Here is a 22,033-nt window from a genome sequence, read left to right as displayed (position 1 = left end):
GTAGTAGTAATGACAGTAGCCAAGGTATATTGAAACTTACTATGTGCCAGATGCTACTCTAAGCACTTTGCACATATTATTTAATTTTTGCTGTGTTCCCTCTGAATTTTGCCTTCATGAGACTCTGAATCTTCTCTCATGAGTCAGCTGTGAGGGCCACAGAGAGATTCTCAGTCCCTGGCTGGGGAAGCCTGGCTCAGACCCCACCCCAGGAAGTTCTAAGCTGGACCCCCCTTAGCATTCCCTTCTACCTCTCCTGGGCAGGGGCCCCAGGCCAGGCTCTGTACCCTAAGCCCTTGCTTTTTTGTGGTCCAACTTGTGGACAAGGAAGTCAACTTAACCAGAGGTGCTTTGTTTTGATTCCAAATGCAGGGGCTCCAAGGCGTTCCTGGACCAAAGGTAAGAAGAGATCACGTGACAGGTGCTGGGTGAAGGGGGTGGGGGAAGGCGCTGTGTCAGTGAAGGCAGAAAAGAGAAAATGCTTCAGAGACAGGGGACCCAGCTGACCCCTTCCCTAAACGAAATCATGTGACACTTCAGCCAGTGGGGTACCATTAGGACAGAATAAAGTCCTATGGTCCCGTTAACGTCCATCATTGACACTGGGCAGGCTTTGGATTCAGAATTTTCCCATCCATCAATCAACCCTACAGACTGACAGGTTAGATTCTTAGCCAGTGATGAAATCCTTTTTCCATGTAACCTGCCCCAGACCCTTCACTCACCCTGAAGTATAGGTGGCAGACAGAGGGTGGCATAGCAAGGGACCCCTTCCCAGGACCAAGCCCACTGGACTCTGGCCTGGGACTCTCCCAGCTCCCACCCCCAGCATTTCAAATGGATAAGAGGGGCTGGAGGCTGCTGGCATGACAACAGCCCTTGTCTCCTACACTGGCGTTCTCCAGGGGACTATTAGGCAGTTTCCTCTCCTGGTTAGTGTGGGAGCCTCAGAGCTCCAGTGGTGGCATTTCAGGCATTCGCCATCCAGTATCGGCAGGGTCCCAGTTTTTCTGCTATGCAAATGGTCATCTATGCCAAAGCCTGACCTGGAACTGACCTATGGGTCTGTCTCTACTCCTGCCATCCCTTTTCCCTTTGGGGACCTCAAAGTTACCACAGAGATACTCTGTAGTAACTGACTGTAACTGAGGCAGAGCCAGGCTAAGAATTCAGCAATTCTTGGAGTCCCCAGCCTGCCACCCCTGGGTCAGGCACCTCCACCTCCTCCTTCCTCTATCTACCATCCCTCCCCACCACCCATCCCCATCTGCAGGACCCCAGCATGCAAGAATGAGTTGTCTGGGCCATGCCCTTCTGTGATCTCGCCCATCTCCCTTTCCTTCAGGGGGAAGCAGGACTAGATGGAGGAAAAGGAGAAAAGGGCGTCCAGGGAGAAAAAGGAGACCGAGGTCCTCTGGGATTACCCGTAAGTATCGTGCACCCAGCAAACTGGTGTGAGGAGCCTGGCCGGGTGGTCCTGACTAGGTGCTGGGCAGGGCCTTGGGAGAAGGCCACTGGAAAACTCGAGGTTCTAAAGTTCTGAGCATGCCAGAGCTCCATGGGGTTTTGCTTTCCCACCCAGATGAGACCGTAGGCTCTAACTCTCTTACTGAGGGCCTCCTCTGGGCTGGCCCTGGCCTAGGTTCTGGAGGAATATGAATCTGAATACGACAAAGCCCCCCACCCCAAGGAGGACCCAGCTGGGAGCCAGAAGGGGCCCGAGAACAGCCTTAGGCCCTACTTGTGCTTGTTTGAGGCAATAAAACTCTGCCCTTAATGGGGCCAAGCTTAGAGGACTTGGGAGCATTAGGACAGTAGAGTATTCACGTCTCTCCTACTTTCCCAGGCAGACCCCAAGAGAGCCCCTGCTCTCTGCTCTTAAGCACTGGCCACAGCAGAAAAGCTTGCAAAAAGTCAGATCCTCCGGTGCCAGCAGGCTAAGGCCGCACACGTCTTGGTTCCCTGAGATCTCTGATCTCAGCTAAAGGCCCTGTGGGTCAGGGCGGGGCCTGCTTAGAAGGCACCTGCATCTCCCCTGGACTGGGCGAATTCCTCTGCCCCAAGCTCCAGTGATTGATGGTCTCATCACTGCCTCACCTGTCTCCAGGTGAGCTCATCCCACCACCCATCCCAGAGCCCTAGGCTCCATCCTCCCTCACACCCTAGTGAGGTTGGCACTCTTTTCTTGTTTGTTTTTCAAGATCTGGAAGGGACTTTAGGATTCCCTATAATCATTTTATTGGTGGGTCCGGAGAAAAAAGTGAGTCACTTGAGGTCACATATGAAGTCGATGGCCTGGCTACACCAGAGACTGCTCCTTCGTTGAGGCCACAGCCTTGCAAAGGGCTCTTTCCAGCCACTAAGGCTTCCTCTGTGCTGGGCACAAGGCCAGTTCCCACCCCCAGGAAGCTGTAAAAAGCAGAGGAATGATGGGAAGCCCAGATGCCCCAGCTTGGCAGGGTTTGAAGGTCTGGTTAATGTAATCACAGCAACCAAACAGCAAGAACAAAAGGTATGATTACACCTCATTAGTGCATCAAATGTGGGAATATTTAAGGAGCTGATTCGCTTGACAGACTACAGTAAACTGATGACTTTAGCAGACACTTTCCCATGTCTTAAGCTGTGTCCAAAATGACTAAGTACTTTTTACTATTAAAGCGCCTTCCTGCCCACCCCCACTCAACCACAAACCTCTCCTTGTTCACCTTCATGGCTCCAATAACCCTAGTGAACATTGGGGAATTCAGTCAGGGGTTGAAATGAAGACCATACAGGTAATATAAACAAAGAAAGCGCCAGACGAAAGAAAAAGTACCCAGTCTATCTTTAATTTTTCAACTTTTGATAGAGACATGGGTACAGAGAAGTGCTTTGGCTAGCTTAAGAAAACAACAGAGCAAGCAGTGTTCATAAAGGACAACTAACGTGGACGTCAGAGGGACGATAAGGAGTGGTGGGGACTGTGTAACAGCCCTACTCAGTCCAGCTGACTGTTGCTTTGGGGGAATGAGGGTCCGGTATTTCTGCATATTCTAATTTTTCTAAGGAAGCTACACATCTGGCATTTGATGGAATATCTCCTCATTTTCTAATATTAAATCAAAATTATCTGCAATACTGCAACCCATACAAAATATGTTAGTGGCCCACGTATGGCCCCAAAAACTCCAGTTCATGCCCTCTGCGCCAGACCTCTCAAGATAACTCAGTATTAACGCTGCATAGACAAAGTATATGGATGTTTAGCTAAAGTTCTGTTTTTAGGCTTCCCCTCAGTGTTTTACTTCATATAGCAGCAGCCTGTGTTTCCAGGCACATTCTATTGCATTCCTCTTATTTGCCCTACAGAAGTGGTTCTCAGTGCTGGCTGCACATTGGAATCCCCTGGAGCTGTATTCTGTTTGAATTGGGCTGGGGTAGGGCCCAGGCATCTGTATTATTTAACATCACCCCAGGAGATTCTGACATTGTACCTGGGTTTGAGAACCACAACTCTCTAGGCCATAAGCAAGATTGGTCCCAGAATTATGTGGTCCTAAGACTGAGAAGTGAGGCCCTGTAGGATCCTGCTACCTAACACCCTTCCCCGGGGAGGAAGCAGCTCCCTGCCCTCCCTTACCTGGGGGTATTCCCCCACCTTTAAAATCCTGAGGCCTAGGCTCGTTTCTGAGGCTCAGTTGGAAGCAGATTTCAAGAACTCAGTCCTTATTGGCCTAGAGTGTCCCAGTTGCTCTCTCCCTGCTTTGTCTTATTGGCATCATCAGATAATTGTACCCCTGTTCTCCTAGGTGGGTTGTAGGGGCAGCATCATAGCCCAGCATTGGAACAAGAACTCTAATTCCCACTGTATATATCACTGGATGCTGCATAGTGAGTGGGTCTTAATAGCATCCCACCTGCCAGACAGTTTATTCCAAGGGATACATGGCCTTAGACCTCTGTCCCAGTCAGCTGCCCCTAAAGGCTTTTTCTATAAAAGAGGCCTTGTCTGGGATAATATGAATGGATTGAGTTTGTGTTAAGCTTTGCAAACTGTAAAATGCCAGAGAAATGTCAGGCATCGTTAGTATTATCATTCAAGGCCCCAACTCCTCCCACCTAGCTGAAGTTGAAGTAGGCCAGCTTCTACCCAGATTTCAAAGCTGGATGCTGTAATTCAATGCTGAGCCTCCTGGGGTCCCCCAGTGTGGCCTCGCCTCAACAGGTATGCAAAAAAGGCTGGGAAGACCACCCTCACCTGGGCCCCACCTGCCATGTAGGCGTGTCTTCCCCAAGTAAGACTGGTCCCGGGAAGGATGCACTAGCTCTGGTTCCAGACACCTCTCCATGAATTTACTTTCTATATCTCTTTCCCTGGAACACTGCAATCCCTTGGAAGAGAGGTTTCTGAGAGAGGATGAAAGGAGAGAGGGGAGCAGGGGGCACAGAGGATCGGAACGGCCACCTGCACTGATCTCCACCCAGCTTGCTCAGCAGTTGGCCACACTGCACTCAGTGTCTCCATGTTTTTGTTGGTTTTCATGTGAATACATTACCTGTCCTCCCAAGCTTATTTCTCCCATTTTGTTTAATTACCAGCATTTATGTCTGTCCAGAGTCACTGCTTCACTCACCTCTTCCCTCCCTGGTCCCTTTTTCTCCCTCCCATTCCTCCCTTCCCCTTCTTTTGGTCAAACTGTTCCCTTTGTCCAGGGAGCTTCAGGTTTGGACGGCAGGCCTGGGCCACCGGTGAGTGTCACTTCTCCATTACCCCTCAACCCACCCGCCCCCACCCCACCCCTGGCCTGTAATCCCTTTCGTCTGTCCTGCTGTGGCCTCATTTTTTCAGTGAGTCATGCTTTATCCCACCACCAACACCAGAAAGTGCCATCTGTGCTCAGTTCAGAAGTGCTTATTTAGGCCTCTTGACCAAAGACAGCTGGCCTTCATCTAAATTTCCCTGTCTGTAGAATGCACCCAGGGTCCTCAAATCTGAATTTCCAGAACACTGGATGTGGGGTGGGAGGCTGCTCCAGCAGCAAAGACTCTGTTCCTAAAGGAGTGCTGACTTCAGCCTGGGACCCCAGCCCCAGGGGTTTGGGCCGTGACTCATCCCCACCAAACACAAGTGTCTGTATGTGCCCGTCATGCTGTGTTGTCTTCATGCTGTGAGCTCTGTCCATCTCCTGTCTGCCCACAAGGGCTTTCTAGTCCTGTGCAGCCACCAGTCTGGTGTGTATGTGGGTGGGGACCACACTGATGGGTGAGGGCAGGTGTAGCACTTAGGAGCACGCAGGCGGGTCCCAGCTCAGTGTTCTGACGGCATGTCACAACCACACCTTTCACTTCCTGTGGCACCACAGCTGCCCCCCACCACAGTCCCTTTCTTTCCATCCTCCTTGCACCTAGCACACCTTTCCCAGGTGGCCAGTCTGGGCTCGGGGCATTATCTGTGGCTGGAATCAGAGAAACCATGACTTTCCTCTCAACTACTAATTTCATTCATATTGGACAGAGGGGAGCAGTGCACATTCATATATTCTGTCCCTTTTGGACCTGAAGGGTTTTGTTCTTATAAAATCAATAACACAACCTTAAAGGAAAATGTTTATGGGAAGAGTGATCCTACCCTGCCAGGACATTTACTGGACACTTCCTAGGTGTCAGGCCCAGCACCAAATGTGTGACATGTATTCATCCATTCTAACCTGGCCGCAACCTAGGAAGCAGACACTCATGCTATTATTCCCATTTTACAGGTGGGAAAACTGATCCTTAGAGAAGCCAAGAAACTTCTCCAATATCACAGTTATAGGCCTTTGAGGCAGGACTTGAAGCTGGCCAGTGACTCCAGAGTGCTATTCTGACACTCTGTCACAGATGTCCACAGCTTTCCTTCTTCCCTCAGAGGGGCCACCGAGAACATCTTATCCTCTTTTTTATTTTCATGTAAAGTAAATCAGCCTTTCCCCACCTTGCTCCTGCCCTGCCTATCGCAGCTACATTCGGAGCACCACCGGGAACCGCCCACAGGCCCAGGCCCAGTCCTCATGTCCTGAGCAAGAAATATAATCACCGAGGCAGAGCAATAGGAAGCTTGGAAATATAGACTTCGTCTAGGCGGGCCGTAAATTAGGAACCTGGAGAAGATATTTAATTATGCCTTAGCAAGCCCTGCTGTGTCTCTAATCAACACAGCTCTGATGCTCCAGCTGCCGCCCTGGGCTGCAGCCCCGAGTCAGGAGTGCTTAGGACACACCTCCCTGCCGGGCCAGTGTCAGCAGACATCCGAAGCATACTAATCCACTCTCCAATCCAGCCTGTTCCCTAGGGCCTGGGATGGGGATGGAAGGCCTGGCCGGAGGCTGAAGGCCAGGGCCAGGGCCCACAGTGGGGGCGGGTGGAGTGGGCGGTGGCTGAATGACCCTCCCACGCCTGCCTCTGTGTGTGCGTCTGCATCGGTCTCTGTGGCATGAAGACCCTCCCGCTGCATGTGGAGCTGCGTCAGCAAAGGGGTGCCAGCCCCCGGCCTCCCCACCCCTGGGATGGCGTCGACTCCCTCCCGAGCGCTTGGGAGCAAACTAAGCAACTGTTCTGCCGTTTTCAGCCTTGGCAAGCTTGGTTGTGAAACCAAAGGGGTACCTTTCTCAAATCTGGCTCTGAGGCAGGGGGGAGGCGCTCTCTCCCCGAGGCCCCCAAACCCAAACAGGAACGCGGCCCAGTCCAATGACCGCCCTGAACAAGCCTGGCCTCGCCAACCCTGAAAACTGGGCCTCTGGACCTTGCTCATCTCCAGGTGTCGCGCGGGGCTCCCGGGGCTCCCCTCGGCGTCAGGACCCTCACCTCTGCGCTCTTTCACCTCCCCAGGGTACTCCAGGACCAATTGGAGTTCCAGGCCCAGCGGGACCAAAGGGAGAGAGGGTGAGTGCTCAGCGAGCCGGGAGCCTGGACCACCAGGACAAGGGGCCCCGCTGCCCCTCTCAGCCTCGGGTCCTCAACCCCTGCGCCTGCAGCCCCCAGGGCCACCGCGTCAGCCCAGCCATCTCGGCCCCCATCCGTTCCTCCTTGACCCGGCAAGCACCTCATCCATGTCTTCTCTTGATGATCCTCCCAGCCCGTGGGGTGGCAGGCAGGCCTGAGGTGCTCATTTTGTAGCTACAAGTGGACCGAGACTTGGAGAGCTTCCTTCACTCAGCTTCCGGTCACCTGGCATCGGTCCCAGGCGCCACACAAGGCCCCAGGCCCTGCTGTCACCGGACACGCCTCAATTCTGCAGTGACTTAGGGATACGGCATGAAACAGAGGGCCAGGTGGTGTTAGAAAACCTGGGAGACATCAAGAAGCCAGGAGACCTGGGCCTCAGGCCGGCTTCCGTGGGTCACGTCTCCCGCAGCCCGGGCGGCGGGCGGAGGCAGGAGTTCCGGGCATCAGCTCCTCCCAGCCAGGCCCGGTTTCCGCACCGCGGGGCCCGGGGTCGCTGGGGGGCCAGCTCGGGTGCTGGACCTCTGAGTGGCCGTCTGCTGGGCTCTCCGCCTGCGGGAGCAGCTCTCCCTCTTACTGTCTGCCGCCGGGGGCTCTATCGCTGTGCTCTCGGATCCCACAGCTGGCGGAGGGGAGGGAGGAGAGGGTGGGGAGCTTCTGGAGAGACGCGTGGGCTTCCCTGAGATCACCAGCCACTTGGGGAACCAGGGTGGCTGCTCCGAGGGGTGACACAGCTTCAAAGAGAACTCAGAGCTCTCTTCCTCTCCCCGTTCCCCCCCGTCTCCCTTGTCCGTTTCCTGCCCCGTGTTCTCCTCCCCTGCTTCTGCCTCTGGCCAACTAGCACCCCTGCTAGACACTGTCCAGTCCTTCCTAAGGGCCTTGGGGGGCCAGGCTCCGTGGAGGGAGGGTGAGAGAGGCTTCCCAGCCCCCTCCTCGGGGCAGAGTTCTCAGCAGTCACCCCACCTTCACCCCGCCTTTGCTTCCTTGTGGGGCGGGGGGGGGGGGTCTCTTTGAAGAGACTGGAAAGGTTTCCCAAGTTTTGTATGAAAACAGAAAATGGCTGACGGGAGGTTGTTACCATGTCAGAGAAGGCTTATGTGTTCTTTCTCCGGTTTCAGGGCAGCAAAGGCGACCCTGGGATGACAGGACCAACGGGAGCAGCTGGGCTTCCTGTAAGTCTCGTGGGATCAGAGGTTGCTCTCCACCTGCCCTGGTCCCGCACAGAAGCACTGTCAAAACAGAATACCCAGAGCCTGGGGCAAAAAATCCAGGGCCAAGCGACAGTTCTCAGTTCTGTGGCAGTGGAAGCAGCCAACAGCCACTAGCCCACGCTCTAGAACGTCCCCGCCGGGCACCGCTAGAGGCGAACCCTGGCGCACACGGCCCCCGTTAGGGAGCCATGTCCTCAGCCGTGTGCGCCGTCTGACTGGCTGTAGCAAACACAGATGAGCACCTTCCGCGGCAGGGCTCTGTGCTCAAGGCAGCGGGGGTCTCACAGGTGAATGTGCCACAGCCCCTACCCTCGAGGAGGGACCGAACCAGGTCCAGATCACCATCAGGCAAGGGGACGTCTCCTGAGACGGGAGACTGGCTTTCCATTTGCAGCCGACGTCTCCTTGCTGGCTTATAGAAGTCGGCTGCCTACGAGAGCCAGGACTTTGGTTTCCCACCCGCTTGAAGGTCATACACTTGTTCGTGGGTTCCATGCTCGGCTGTGCTTTGGCTAAGTAGGCACCTCCGGCCAGTCTTTGCCTTGTGCCCACTCCCCAGCTAAAGACAAGGGGAGCAGCTGGCACCTTGAAAAGAGGGGCTCAGGAGCTTTGGAGTCATTTTTCTAGCAAGAGGGTGGTGGGAGAGCCATGCGAATACCTGCCCTTCCAGGAGAGGTCTCTGCGCCCAGACCGTGTCCTCAGCATGAACCATCTAGGAGAACTCGGCCGCAGGCCAGGGCATTGGTGCACAGTGAGAAAACCAGAACTGTGTTTGACTTGACCCATAACTCGTTATCTGTCTCTAGGTCAATTTCCTTGAGCAGTTTTCTCCTTTGTCCCCCTTCTGTAAAATGGGGATAATTAAGCCTGTCTCCGATGAATTAGGCACCGGTAAAGAGCTTCATGAGCCTGGAAGGAAGGACTGTACGGCCATCCTATGCTTCCTCATTAACGTGTCTTCGTTTCTCTGATTTATTGCAGGGTTTACACGGACCACCCGGGGACAAAGGAAACCGGGTGAGTCTGAGTCCTCGTACTTTGGCTCTGGTTACTAATGTCATCGTGGTGAGGTGGAATGACCAACTGGGGATTCCTGACCCAACATGGAAATACAGTTTTTCCTGATAAATCATCCTAAATTAAAAGGCTTTATAGTGAGGGGCTTCATCCATAGCATACAGGGAGCCCGGGACCTAATCTTGAAATTGAAGCATGTATTTTTCCGCATGGAAAAGGGAGGCTGAATCCCAGGGCAGCCATCAGATTAGCATTGCCATCCAGTAACAGGAGTCACGTGCCCGGCTCTCTCTAGGTTGCCCTGATAATGGGCCCCTAAATGATATTTTTATATCCATCGTTGCTGAGTCCTAGTCTTCTGACACTTAGTTTTACCAGGCATCCCAGGCCACTGGTGAGAGAGAAAATAAATCCCAGTTCCAAGAACAAGCAGACAGCTGTTGTACACAGCCAATCCTTTAAAAAACTATCCCAGCCATTATTTCTCTTGGGAAGAATCGGCAGGACTATGAAACAAATCGTGCCTTTCGAGGCCCCCAGCTGTCCCTTTGGTTTCTGCCGTGTTCACCAGGACGCAGTTACTGAGTGTCCACAGCACCCACAGCCGCCTGATGGCACATGACACGTGGCACATTTGTGCCCAGGAGAGATCATCTCACTACATCTGACCGAGGGATGACTTTTGGGTTCCCTTCTAGAATGTCTCATTGGCTGCCTCATCACAGGGGTTCTCAGTGGGATGCACGTCCCCTAGAAGCCCAAGAGTATCTTCTAGTGGGAATAATACCCAAGGATCTTAGAGGTAAAAGAGGAGTGGGACGAACCGATGGAGAAACGAGGCCCTGAACTATTATAACATGTTCTGAGTTCCCAGGAGTGTTAGAGACAGAGCAGGTGGCTTCCAGAACCCAGGCCTTCCGCTGATCTTTGAACACCGATAGCCGTGTTTATGGCTAGAACATGCCGGAATCTGTACGTTTATATCTGGCATCAATGCAAGTCTCTTCCATTTAAGATCGATTTATTGAACGCTTCCATATTCCTAAATTTTCCTTTCTGGCAGCTGGTCAAAAGCAATCAATTTGTCCCATATATTCTATGAACAAGAAGGAAGAGGCAGAGCGACCCCTCCCAGACCATCCATGGGGAGCCCAAGTCTAGAAACCCCTGGAATAAACAGACCTACTTCCAGAAATGGGCCAGCCTATTCAGGCAGGCTGGGAAGCCCACCTTCGTTACTGTGGCATCCAAGAATTTAGGCCACTAAAATAATTGATCATTGCACCTCTCAGTTGACATACTAACCTCCTTTCTAATTTATGTCTAAAGTGTTCTGGTGTTCTTTGTTAATTTGATTAACACTTGTTAAACCTATCTCTTATGACTTTTTCAGTTGGCTTGAGGCACTGGGCATTTGAAGGCTGCAAAGCTAGTCCTCCCAGTGGTGGTGACTGTGTGCTCTAGAGGGCAGGCAGGTGGAAAGGGGGCGGGAGGCTGGTGGCTCTGATGCTCAAGGAACCGAGGTCATTGAATAAGCCGCTGAGTCCCCACGATCCAGTGGGGAAATATTTCTTCTCCACTTGCCGTGTCCAAGGTTTTATACACTTCCCCCCAGCCCCACATATAAATCAGCAATATGTCACTTAGTAAAAGTCAAGTCCAGAAAACAGGCAAGGTACCTGAACCTTCCTCTGAGTGCACCATAAAGAACCAGTCAACTTCTTCTGAAGGGCAGGTTTCCAAATCAAGGACCAGCTTATTCTTCCATCCAAGACATCTGACTCTCTGGATGCCAGAACGTCCTAGAAGAGTCCCACCTACATCTCACCTTCTCTTCCAGACCTCTTTATACCACCGGCCCTAACGGGACTTCTGAGGGGAGAGATGAGGGCTTGGTAATAAAAGCCTCCAGAATGAAGAAAGGTCCAGGCAGAGTCAGCGCTGTGCCCTGACCAGTGTTTTCTGCTGCCTGGAAGCTCAGAATGCTGACACTTTTGTCAAAGTAAAAGGCCAGGAGTGTCAACCAGTGACATTCTGGTTGGAAGCTTCACTGTTTCTTGTGGAGGTGAAGCTGGAGATGTTCAAAACCCCCGTGCCCACCGAGTGTGGAAGGGGGCTCCCAAACTTTGCCCCCATCACACCGGGGGTCTCCATCAGAGAGGCTCGGGCGGGCACCCCAGCGTCTGTTATCCTATCTCACAGCCTTAAAGCCATGCTTCTCCAAGTCCTGCCAGAGGATGGTCTTGGAGTCTCCTTTCTGCTCATGGAAGGAGGACGGTCCTTGTAGTGGTGGCCAAGGCCCAGAGCCCAAGATAGGCAGTTTTCCAAGGGGACACACGTGCCAGGGGAAAGATTCTGTCCTTGTCACTAGGGGCATTCTCCTGTCCCTTAACAGCTCTGTGAATTTGGCCCAGGAGCCACTTTTAGGATGAAACAATCCATCAGAGGATAAAGGGTGGTGTGAATTTGGCAATTTGGGTACCAGGAAAATTGGGTGTAACCGTGGAGCTGCCTGCAAGCCAGCCAACTGAAAGGTCCGAGAGCGTGCGGTGAGGCTCCTGCCACTCTGCGAAAGGTGCCATCTGGGGGTGTGTGTGTGTGTGTGTGTGTGTGTGTGTACATGTGTGTGAGTGTGGGAGAGTGCACGTGTGTGCCTGGGTGTACACTGTGCGTGCATGTGTGTGCACGTATGTGTGTGCACACTTGTGTGTGTGTGTGTGTCTTGCTTCCCCAGGCCCCCTTACCTCCTAGCTCTCCCTCCTCTGCTCTCTCTATCGGCCTGGGCCTGCTTCTTCTTTCCTTTACTCCTTCACTATTTCTCCCTCTAGATATGTCCACCCCATTATAATAATCCCATAGCCTGCATCCTTTCCCTTCCACTCCCCCAACTTCAATTTATTTCCCCTAAACGCAGTTTTGTACATTTGTTTATTTTTTTAAGAAACCCCTGCTGCTTGACTCTCTTTGCCCCTCTCCCGTACCAGCTAGAATCCCCTCTGCACCAGGGCCCTTTTCGTGTCCTCTTCGGGAGAGGGGAGCAGGGAGGATGGAGGTGAAGTTACTACTCTGCTGTCTTCAAGGGGCACCCAATTAAGGCTATTTCCTGTGCCCTTAGAACATGACGGCCCACAGTGCAAGTTTCCCATCCTGAAGGGACCACCGCTGACCCTCTGTTACCCACAGGCACATCATCACCGTCCCCCACTCCCCGGGAGCTTCTCTCACCCTCTGAATTTAGGGAACTTTGCTCACTTTTGCACTGGCCTGACCCAAAGAGAATAAGGGGCCACATTCCTGAGAAAGTTTCCCATGGGGCTTCCCCCTCCAAACAGCTAGTGGTTTTGCTTGTCCACTGTCTGCAGATTAATCGTGCCATGACTTCCTCCTTGGTGGGCGTATCTTAGAGCCAATGAGATGACCCCTAAGATGCATATACATGTTTCCTCTTGAACACATCTCATTTTCTAAGTAAGCATCTGCATTTTAGAAAACTCACTTAGAAAGATGTGTTGGCAATTGCAGGCAACCTCTGGAATCAAGAAATGTGGGTAATTTCCAAAGACCTGGAGAAATGTCAAAAGTATTCTTATCCATTGCCTCCCTCTAAGGAACCCTGCAGCCTTCCACTGCGGGAACACGGTAGACATGAGACCGTGCCACTGGCAGCAGCCTTGGCTCCTATACTGGCTGACAAGAAGTAGCGATCGTTACTGCTATCTTTATGAAGCCACTGTCATTTACTGAGCACCTACTGTATTAATGCACATTTAGTATTAAGCACTGAATGTGCACAAAGACCTCGCAACAAAGTTTTTTTTTTTTAACATCTTTATTGGAGTATAACTGCTTTACAATGGTGTGTTAGTTTCTGCTGTATAACAAAGTGAATCAGCTATACATATCACAACAAAGTTTTGAGGGAGGTGTTATTATCCCCATTTTACAGATGAAGAAACTGAGGCTCAGAGAGGTTAAGTAAGTTCCCAAAGTCACGTGGCTGGTAAGAGGCAAACCCTATTCTGGCTCCAAGCCTTTGCTCTGACCACTTGGCCGCCCACCCCAAGGGACACTGTGGAAGCCCCCAAGCATTAGACAACTGGCCTTCTGTAGAGGAGGAGAGTTCCCAGGAAGACTCTCCAAGGGCACACTTGGCCCCTTTATAGAGAAACCCAACATATAAAAATCCAAACTCAAATTCATTACAAAGAATTTCCCATAGCCCTGCTTTAAATGGAGAGTGACCCTGACACATACAAAATAGGGTTCAGTTTAGAAAGACGATGTTTACTGAAGCTTTTCGGAGACAAATGAATTTCTTGAACCAACATACCCATATACAAATAGCTGCCTATGACTTCAGACCAGAGACACACATAAAACGGGAGGACCCAGCTGAGAACCAGGTGCCACCTATGAGCCCTGGACACACACATACACACGTGCACTTGTACACACACGTGCGAGCACACACTAGTACACGCACACACTTGTGTACACATGCGCAAGCTCATATACACACATGCACAACCATGTATGTGCACACGCCTACACGCCGCATTCACATCCGCATGCAGACACACACCCCAGGGCTCTAAACAAAATCACCTTGCCTCCTCATAGAATATCAAAGGGACGAAAACCAGTTGGGACAAAAGCTGTCAGGCCAGACCCTTTCAAAAATGAACCCTCAAAGAGAAGGAAGTGGGGCCCCCTGTTCATTATAGATGCACTCTGGGCTCAGAATTAGCAAAACTGGCAAGCAGTATCATCCATCTGCATTTCCTCCCACCTCTGGCTCTCAGCCCTATTGCTCCCCACCCCCTCCACACCTGCCTTAGCCAAATTCTCAGGTTCTTCGAGGGGTGGGCTAAGGGACTGACCCCTAATCCTACTGGGGAGAATATCCTAATTGAGAGAATCTATTTTTCCCTCTTTCATTTTTTTTTTTTCTGTCTCTAATGTTAACACATGAATTGATCCTAAAGTTTTGATGTTATTTTTTTTTCTTGGACTAAACCATTATTTACAGGGGGAGAGGGGGAAGAAAGGCTCTAGAGGGCCTAAGGGGGATAAGGGAGACCAAGGAGCGCCTGGATTAGATGCCCCCTGTCCATTGGTATGTTTCCATCTATCACTTGGTTGTTCTGGGTTTTTCCTTGAGGTTTGCAAGCTGGAAACAAAGAAGGCAAATAAAAAGATGAAAACCAAATGACTCCACTGATGCTACCAAAACCAACCTGTTCATGTGACTGATGAAATTCTGCCTGCTGTTGGTGTTGCCCTAAAACCACAGCTGCAAGTAATTCCCGCTAAAGCCCTTTCCTTTGAAGATGCCGAACAATTGATGTGTGGAAACGGAGACACCACGAGGAAAGGGATTTGGGAGCAGGCCTCGGCTCTTAGCTCCAGGCTGGCTTTGGAAGCCAGTGTAGCAATTGTGAAACCCACCCCCCATTTGCCTTCTTCGTTTCACGGCCACCTCTGTGGCCAGCAGTTCAAGCTGTCTGAATCCCCACTTGGTCAGGATGCAGGACACGGGGGGTTAGCATTTCCTGAGGGCCATCTATGCCCCAAACTGGGCAGAATGAGGCCAGAAAGGGGCTTTTATACACAGCCTCCCATTGCTCACCAGCCATCCGGCTAAAACCTGTAAAGCTGCAGACCAAAATCTGTAGACAGAACCCCACGAAGCCTTCCCAAACCAGCCAACGAGGAATGATTCGTGGCACATACGCCGGGCTTCTCAAGTGTCCCTCAACCCATTTGAAGGTCCTGAAATTATGATGCGCTAAAGTTGAAGTTCACCTGTATTTACTCCAAGTGAGTCTAGATGGAGAGGGGGCTGGATGTACACGTTCCAAAGCTCAACTCTCCCAGGAGCCAGAGAGAGCACAAAAGCTGAACTGGGGAGACGGGAATCAGCTGGGATCTGGGGTTTACTTGTAGATGCCTCGAGGGTCCTGCATCCTGGCCAGGGTAGGACTGGGCCTCTCCACGCCACAGTCGGAGCTGGCCAGCCTTGACCTAAATAATCATCGTGGTTGGTTTTGTGAACAGGGACACCGAGGTTTTAAAGGAGAGAAAGGGGAGCCGGGGTTACCAGGGCTGGACGGACTGGATGCCCCGTGCCCACTGGTATGGCATCACCCTCCCTTGCCTGCATGGCCAGTGTGGGCTTCCCCATGTGTGCGGTTTGTGCCTGCATACCTCTCCCGCTGCCCTGCACACTCCCGCTTGTCACTCTTCACTCTGTAGACACCAAGGGTCACCCTGCCTTAGCTGGTCCTCAGGGGGCTCCCGCCACGTTCCCCTCTTGCATGCAGAGTCTGCCAGGATGCTTTCTTGGCTTCCTCCTGCAGCTGCTTCAAAAGCCCATCACCTTAATGTGAGCGGCCCTCCCCACCCAATGCCAACCTTAGCTGCATCAGACCCTCCTTTCAGAACTGCTTCTAGACAAACCTGCCACCAGAAAGAAAGGCAGGGAAGTGGATTCTCAGGACAAGTTATTAGGATCGTGACTTCTCTTCCGTCACACACTGCAGTTAGTTGGAAAAGCGTCGGCAAAACATTTCAGTGAGATGCCTGAGTTGGCCCCATGTCCCTCTCCACTCCAGCATCGCACGATTTAGCAGAGGAAAGATGGGCACCTTATAAACACGGGGCAGAATGAGGAGTTCTAGAACCAAAGTAGAGGAGGGGGTACCCTGACTGTTCTTCCAGCATAGATCTGGGATCACTGCCCCGGTGACACCCCCAGAACCAGGGGATGGTCCAAAATTAGGATTCTAGATCCTGTAGGGTTCATCCTTTTTGCTTAAATCCCAGAAGACACTACAAGACCCTCCCTTAGTTTCCCTTTTTTTTTCATCTTTAGGTGGTTCACAACCGAAAGGTCTGGAAGAACCTGGAAAGGTTGAGAATGTAGTTAAGGAAGGGAAGGGAGAGACAGGGAGGGAGGGGAGACATTTAGGACCCGCTCCCAAGCATGTCCCACCTAAGTGGTGGCAGTTCTGGTCCCGCTGGGCCCACTCCCTCTCCAAGCAGGGACACCCGAGGCTCCTACAGCAATCCTTTCAGCATACTGCAGGGGAAAGCAGGAGATGGCACTTCACTCCAAGGCAACTGGCTCGAAAACTTCCTGCTCTCTTAAATTTCTGGAGGAGGTTTGGAGCTCATGGATCTAGTTTCATACCAGTAATTGTCAGATGAGCATTCCCAGCCTCCCATCCCCACCCCAGGGTCACACAGGAATTATCTTTGAACAGAAGAGAAAAAGTTATTTAAAAAAAAGATGCTGTGTGACCCTGACAGGTGACCACAGAGCCCCTTGAAGGGACTTTTTAGGACCACACAGGCTACACAAAGGACGGCAGAGCACGCAGCGTCGCAAGCTTCCCATTCCCGCCGCACTCCCCACCTTCCCACGCCCCCCCACCCCCCGCTCCCCACCTTCCCCCCCACCCCGAACCCCCAGCATGCAGCGCGCACCGCACAGGCGCCTTTCTCAGCCGTGGAATCTCCCGCGCAGCCAGGCGTCCCCTCTGCCGTGACCCTTCCCACGATCTGAACACTTGAGTTCTGCCGGCTGCAGCCCTGGCCTCCCTGCTTCTCACCCACACACCGTCACTCCCCTCTGCCTGCCCAGCCCTCCTCTGTCCCCCCGGCCACCATCCACGTGCCAATGGGAATGCCCCTGTGGTCCACGGAGTCTCCTCTCCCTTCCAGAGACGGTGTGAAGTGTCGCATTGTGGCGGGCTGGGGAAAGGGACAGAGGGCTTCATGGAACCCTGGGATGCACCACCTCGCCCTGCAGACCCTCCCCAACCCAAAAGGGACAATGAAAGTTATCTTGATTTGACCTTTAATGCAAACTGGCATTTTCTCCAATAACATTTGTGTGTTAACTTTCGCTGTGGAAGTGTACATGCCTTGCCTTTCTTGTTTCTCATTGTTGCTGTTCGCCGTCTCCTGCGCTGTGTTACTGTGGACGTGGGGCGGGGCAGGGGGGCTGTTGATCAGGAATTTTAGTACAAGGTAACTAGACTTCTGCGGCCCCCGTGCAGGGCCGGCTGTCTGCTGGATGCCAGGTGAGTGGCTTCGGCACCTGTCATGGGTGGATGAGTAGGCCCAGGGCACAGGGTGCTCCCATTCCGGCTTCGTGGGGGCTGACCACTTGCTCCAGTCCCCTGAAACCCCGTGTGCATCTCTTTCTCTGCCCTGGAGCCTGGAGTTCTAGAATCTGGGCTGCAATTCTAACAGACCCGGACTGAGAACCAGATCTTTGCCCTGGTTCAACCTCACCCACCCGACCTGCCTCTCAGTGGTTTCTAGGTTCCCGCAGGGAGTGCCAGAGCAGCCAGGATAGCAGGGCCCAGGAGACTCGGGACGTCCTGAGGCTGCAGGAGCTCCGGAGGTGCACCGGCAAAGGGGACAAGCGGCACCCGGTGGATTCCCATGCCACCACTGCCTCTTCCCCCCAAGTCCCCAGGAATGGCTGTGCCAGGAGCCCTGCCTCCTTGCTGAAGGCACCTCAGGCCCACGTTGCAATGCCTGTGACATCACCCCTCCTCCTCCTTACTGATCACCAGATGGGAATTGCCTAGATGTCCTCCCCCAGCTGCTAAGGAAGAGAGAAAAAATCAGAGAATGGGAGAAGTGGGGGGCGGTCGTTTCATAGAGCCGCACCTTCCCCAGGTTTTACGGAGGAGGAAACTGAGGCCCCCAAGCGCTGAGTGACGCCCACGGGCACCCTGCACTCAGTACAGCCCGAGGGGACACCAGCAGGCCTCTGGTCTGTCCTCTCCACAGCATTCAGGTCACCTCTGCTTGCTGAGCCCACGGGCTAGGACAGCCCGTCTTGGCCTTGCACTGTAACTACATGTGAGCTTGGCCAGTGGGCAGACAGGCGGGCTTGCTTCCTGCCTCCTTTCGGCTCGGCCCTGGCGTAGAGAAAAGAAACAGACTATATCAGGGGGGCCGCACCCTGATCAGCTGCCGCGATGTTTGTGGCCCTTGCTCCCCCTGTCCGCTGTTTGGTGGGCCGTCCCACAGAGGCTGAGCCGTCTGCCTTCCTTCCTCACTGCAGGGTGAAGACGGCCTGCCAGTCCAGGGCTGCTGGAATAAGGTAAGGTTTCCCAGGGTTCTCGTGCCTTGGAGCAGAGGTGTCCTTGGGCTCCTTTCTCTACGGTGGGATAAAGCATGCACAATTTCCATTCTGGGCCTTTCTGCAGATGAGGTAGCAAGACATGGGTCAAAAAAGGAACGATCCCACAGGCAGGGTGCCCATTAAACATCCCACTCACTGCACAAAATTGAGAACATTTAAAAATGATTTTTAAGGCATCCGCAAACCTGAGTGTATGGAATTTCCATGTAGCCAGACAGATGACGTCTTTATGCTTTGTGTGGTTAAATTATACAATACTTCTCCTGCAAGGAGTTCTAAACCATGTTTTAAAATTAGTTATTTTTAGCTAGTCTCATAGTGTTCATAGGAGGCCATTTAAGCCCTTATCCAGATATAGGAAATCTAAGTTGTTTAAACTATAAAGTCACATAGATTCTATACCTCCTCCTAGAGATTGGCCAGCTCACCACTTTACCTTGCCCTTTGAACTTAAGCTGTCAGAGCTCCATGCTTCTGCACATGAGACCTGCAGCCCAACCTCTCTTGGGTTCCCAGAATTCCTACAAACAACGAGGTTTCATTTGTTCACACTTGCCCCTGCATTTGCCATCATTAAAGCCATCTGACAGCACTGGGCTGTGCCCTTGCATGCAATCACCCCACTCCTCCAGGGCCTCCAAAGTGCAAGGCTCCCCGGCATGACCAGGGCCACTGGTTTGCTAATCCAGAAGCCCAGCCTGGTCCTGGCAAAGGTAGCAGCTGCCACGCAGTCCCGCCCACGGCCTCCCTCCACCTTGCCTCCCGCTCAGAGACTTCTTGCCAGCCCTTTATCACTGAGGTCTCAAGGTGTGGGTTCATCCTCCTTAAAGGGCTGGAGACCACTACCTGCCTGAGAGTGTGCGCTTAGTTAATCCAGTCCTGCCCAGTGACAGCAGTCACACTTACAGTGAGATGAATACAATCCTCCGGCTAAGGGCCCACAATCTCATTAGTTCACGGGACTCAGTAAAAGCAACGAAACCACCCAGGTACCTAAAGCACCCCTAACCAGAGAAAGGGAAAGCTCAGCCCTCAAGGGAGATGCCTCCCCAAGAATCTGTCTCTCTCGCCGTGCCTCGCCCTCTCGGTGAGTTCCTGTAGACCTAGTTAGCTCCAAGAAGAAGGAAAGGGGTGTGTCCCCTAAGAAAAAAGATTTTCTTCTTCAAGGTTGCTGTGGATGGTTAGGAGATAGAAATGGTTGGGCTTAGCAGGGGAAGAACAGCCTACTCTCGAGAGCTACAATGTCTGGGAGAAGCAACTAGAGAGCCTGGTGTCTGTTGGTTCACACCATAAGTTCATTTTGGGAAGATGCAGTTAATTCAACAGCCAGGCCTCCAAAGGCAGCATAGGGGAAAAGTGCCCTCTAGTGGCCAGGACGGGGAATGACTGGAAAGAGAAAGTGGTTTCCCACCCTCAGGATGCTGAGAGTCAGCACCAGAGTCTTGGAACGAAGGGGGTTCCTGGCTCCCCCGGTTCCCCTACCCAAAGCTCCCATCCAACCCAGGACAAGACCCACCTCGTTTCCCACAAGGGAAATAAACACTCACAGACCAACTGACACTAACTCCATGTTGTTTTGTGTTTGTTTTTGTTTTGCAGTGATGCCTCTAACCTGGGATTGGCCTGTGTGTGTGTTTGTAAATAGAATATTTATTTTTATACAGTTTTCACTTTTTGAAAATGCCTGAAGTATGATGCATCTTACAGATTATTAAAAAAAAGGAAAGCCTGCATATTTTGTACAGAAAATACCAACCTCTTCCCTTTTGTTTACAAGATGTTTTGTATACGTCTAAGACTCTAATACACTTTTCGTTAGTGAGTACGGCTGTACGTTTGCATGATATTTGTGCACACTTATTAAGTATTGAAGCTTAATAAATTATTGTGTTCCAGTGCCAAAGGGGGCCAACCAGCACTCAGGTGCTGGCTCGTTTATGTGTGACTTCAGAGATACGTGGAGTTCCATGGTGTTTGCTAAGCTAGGTGTGTCTCAGCATATTTTAAACTCTTATGGATTTTCATTATTAAAAAAATTAAACATGGCAATTCTTGATCCTGATTCATCACTAAATTAAATACATTCTTTTCTTGTGAAATCAGGAAGTCCCAGAAGCGGGGGTCCTCAGAAGTTTAATGGTTTGAACCATTAAGTCCAACAGAGGGAGAGCCGGGACTATATTAAGCAACGTCTATTCTAATGTACCCCAAGTTCATTACACTGCCACACGAGTGTGTAAAGTTCAGTTGTGCTGAAACCCTCGAAGCCCCCAGGGTTACAAAGGGCTACTTGCTACTGCTTTTGTTTTTTGGTGGTTTTTTGGTTTGTTTTTCTTTCTTTTGAGCTGCAATCACTAGTAGCAGCTATTGCTGATGATGGCCATTCATTTGCTATAGATTTGCAAGGTCTACTCACAACTAGCAGTTGAAAAGTTTGCCTCACAGCCATCCTGCTCCAAGAAAGAACGCTCAGAAAACAGGAATCTGGGCAAGATATTGGCAATCTGAAGCTGTTTTTATTTTTTAAGAAGTAGAGTTTTACGGTTTTCTGTACTGTTCTTAGTATAGTGCTTATAAAGGTCTTGCTGCTTATAAATAAAATAAACCTATTTTAAAGACTAGGTAAGTATGGGGCAGCACACAGGTTTGCTGTTAGGTGTTACAACATAATTGGTGCTTCTAGAGGGCTTGAAAATAATGAAGTACTTGGGTAATTTAAACACCCCCCCATTTTGTTTGCACTTTAGTTTGTCTTTATATGTATATCCTTTCATCATAGACAGTACAAAGTCACACTGAAACGGAGACCCTGTCCACGCATGGTAACACAAACTCTAAATTAATGAGCTTCACATTCGTGGGACCCCTGCCACATTGTGGGGTGAGGTCGCACTCACAGACTCTTGTCTTCATGGGACCAGCACATGCTGCCCAGACCCCAGGGACCTTACCAGCATGCTTACCAAATATCCACTCAGATATTTTGGAAATCAGACACCTTCCTCCCCCGAGTCTTGGCGTCCTTGTTTGAAAAGTGAAGCAGTTGAATTAGAGATGCTGTCTCTGGTCATCTGTCCCCTCCACTGGTGGCAGAAGCATGAGGGACGCAGGCCCCAGCCACCAGCTGGTACCCGTTGCTCTTCCTACTGAGGGAGCATTCCAGGATGCCGCACTCCCCCGATAACCCTGAGCCCAGGGATGTTCCTCGTCCCGAGCCTGCTCCCCAGAAGCTCCACCAGGCACAGTGAGGGCAAGCCTGGCCCTTTCAGGGGATAAGACAATATTTTAACTTTAATTTCTTTTAAACTCAAAAGAAAAAAATGAATATATAATCATGAATCCAGCCAGGGTTATATTTATCTTTCTACCAGGGCAGTCATAAAATATAATTTTTTTTATTTTTCTGGAGGAAGGAGTCCACACAGGCAAAAGTGCCCAGAGCCCCTGAAAGTCGTAGCACAGCTCTGCCCAGCCTCTGCTCCTGGAAATGTGCTCTTGCCCTGGCTCCACTGACTTATGCCTCCTGCAATGCCTCCCTCCGCACCGTTTTCTTTTGCTTCCTCACCTCCACCCCCTCATCTGAGGTCCTGAGGAATCAGAATGTAACCTGGTTTTTCTAGACCCACCACCTCATTCCCTTTCAGGGTCTCACTGGAGCAATCAGACCCATTGATGA

General features: G+C 51.6%; 1 protein-coding gene across 1 annotated transcript in view; it reads left to right on the top strand.

Annotated features, from left to right (window-relative positions):
* The window catches only part of COL13A1 (collagen type XIII alpha 1 chain), a 79,580-nt gene extending 59,432 nt beyond the window's left edge, over positions 1–20,148 (top strand). Inside the window, exons 28-35 of the mRNA XM_061190297.1 lie at positions 373–399; positions 1,346–1,426; positions 6,850–6,903; positions 8,082–8,135; positions 9,156–9,191; positions 14,221–14,307; positions 18,277–18,315; positions 19,957–20,148. Coding sequence (XP_061046280.1) covers positions 373–399; positions 1,346–1,426; positions 6,850–6,903; positions 8,082–8,135; positions 9,156–9,191; positions 14,221–14,307; positions 18,277–18,315; positions 19,957–19,959 — 381 coding nt within the window. The 3' untranslated portion in view covers positions 19,960–20,148. The remainder of the gene's footprint in view (positions 1–372; positions 400–1,345; positions 1,427–6,849; positions 6,904–8,081; positions 8,136–9,155; positions 9,192–14,220; positions 14,308–18,276; positions 18,316–19,956) is intronic.
* Positions 20,149–22,033: the final 1,885 nt, after the last annotated feature.

Source organism: Eubalaena glacialis, chromosome 1 (genome assembly GCF_028564815.1).
Source record: "Eubalaena glacialis isolate mEubGla1 chromosome 1, mEubGla1.1.hap2.+ XY, whole genome shotgun sequence".
Taxonomy (NCBI): domain Eukaryota; kingdom Metazoa; phylum Chordata; class Mammalia; order Artiodactyla; family Balaenidae; genus Eubalaena; species Eubalaena glacialis.
The sequence above is the reverse complement of the archived record's forward strand: the minus strand, read 5'-3'. Positions and strand labels throughout refer to the sequence as shown.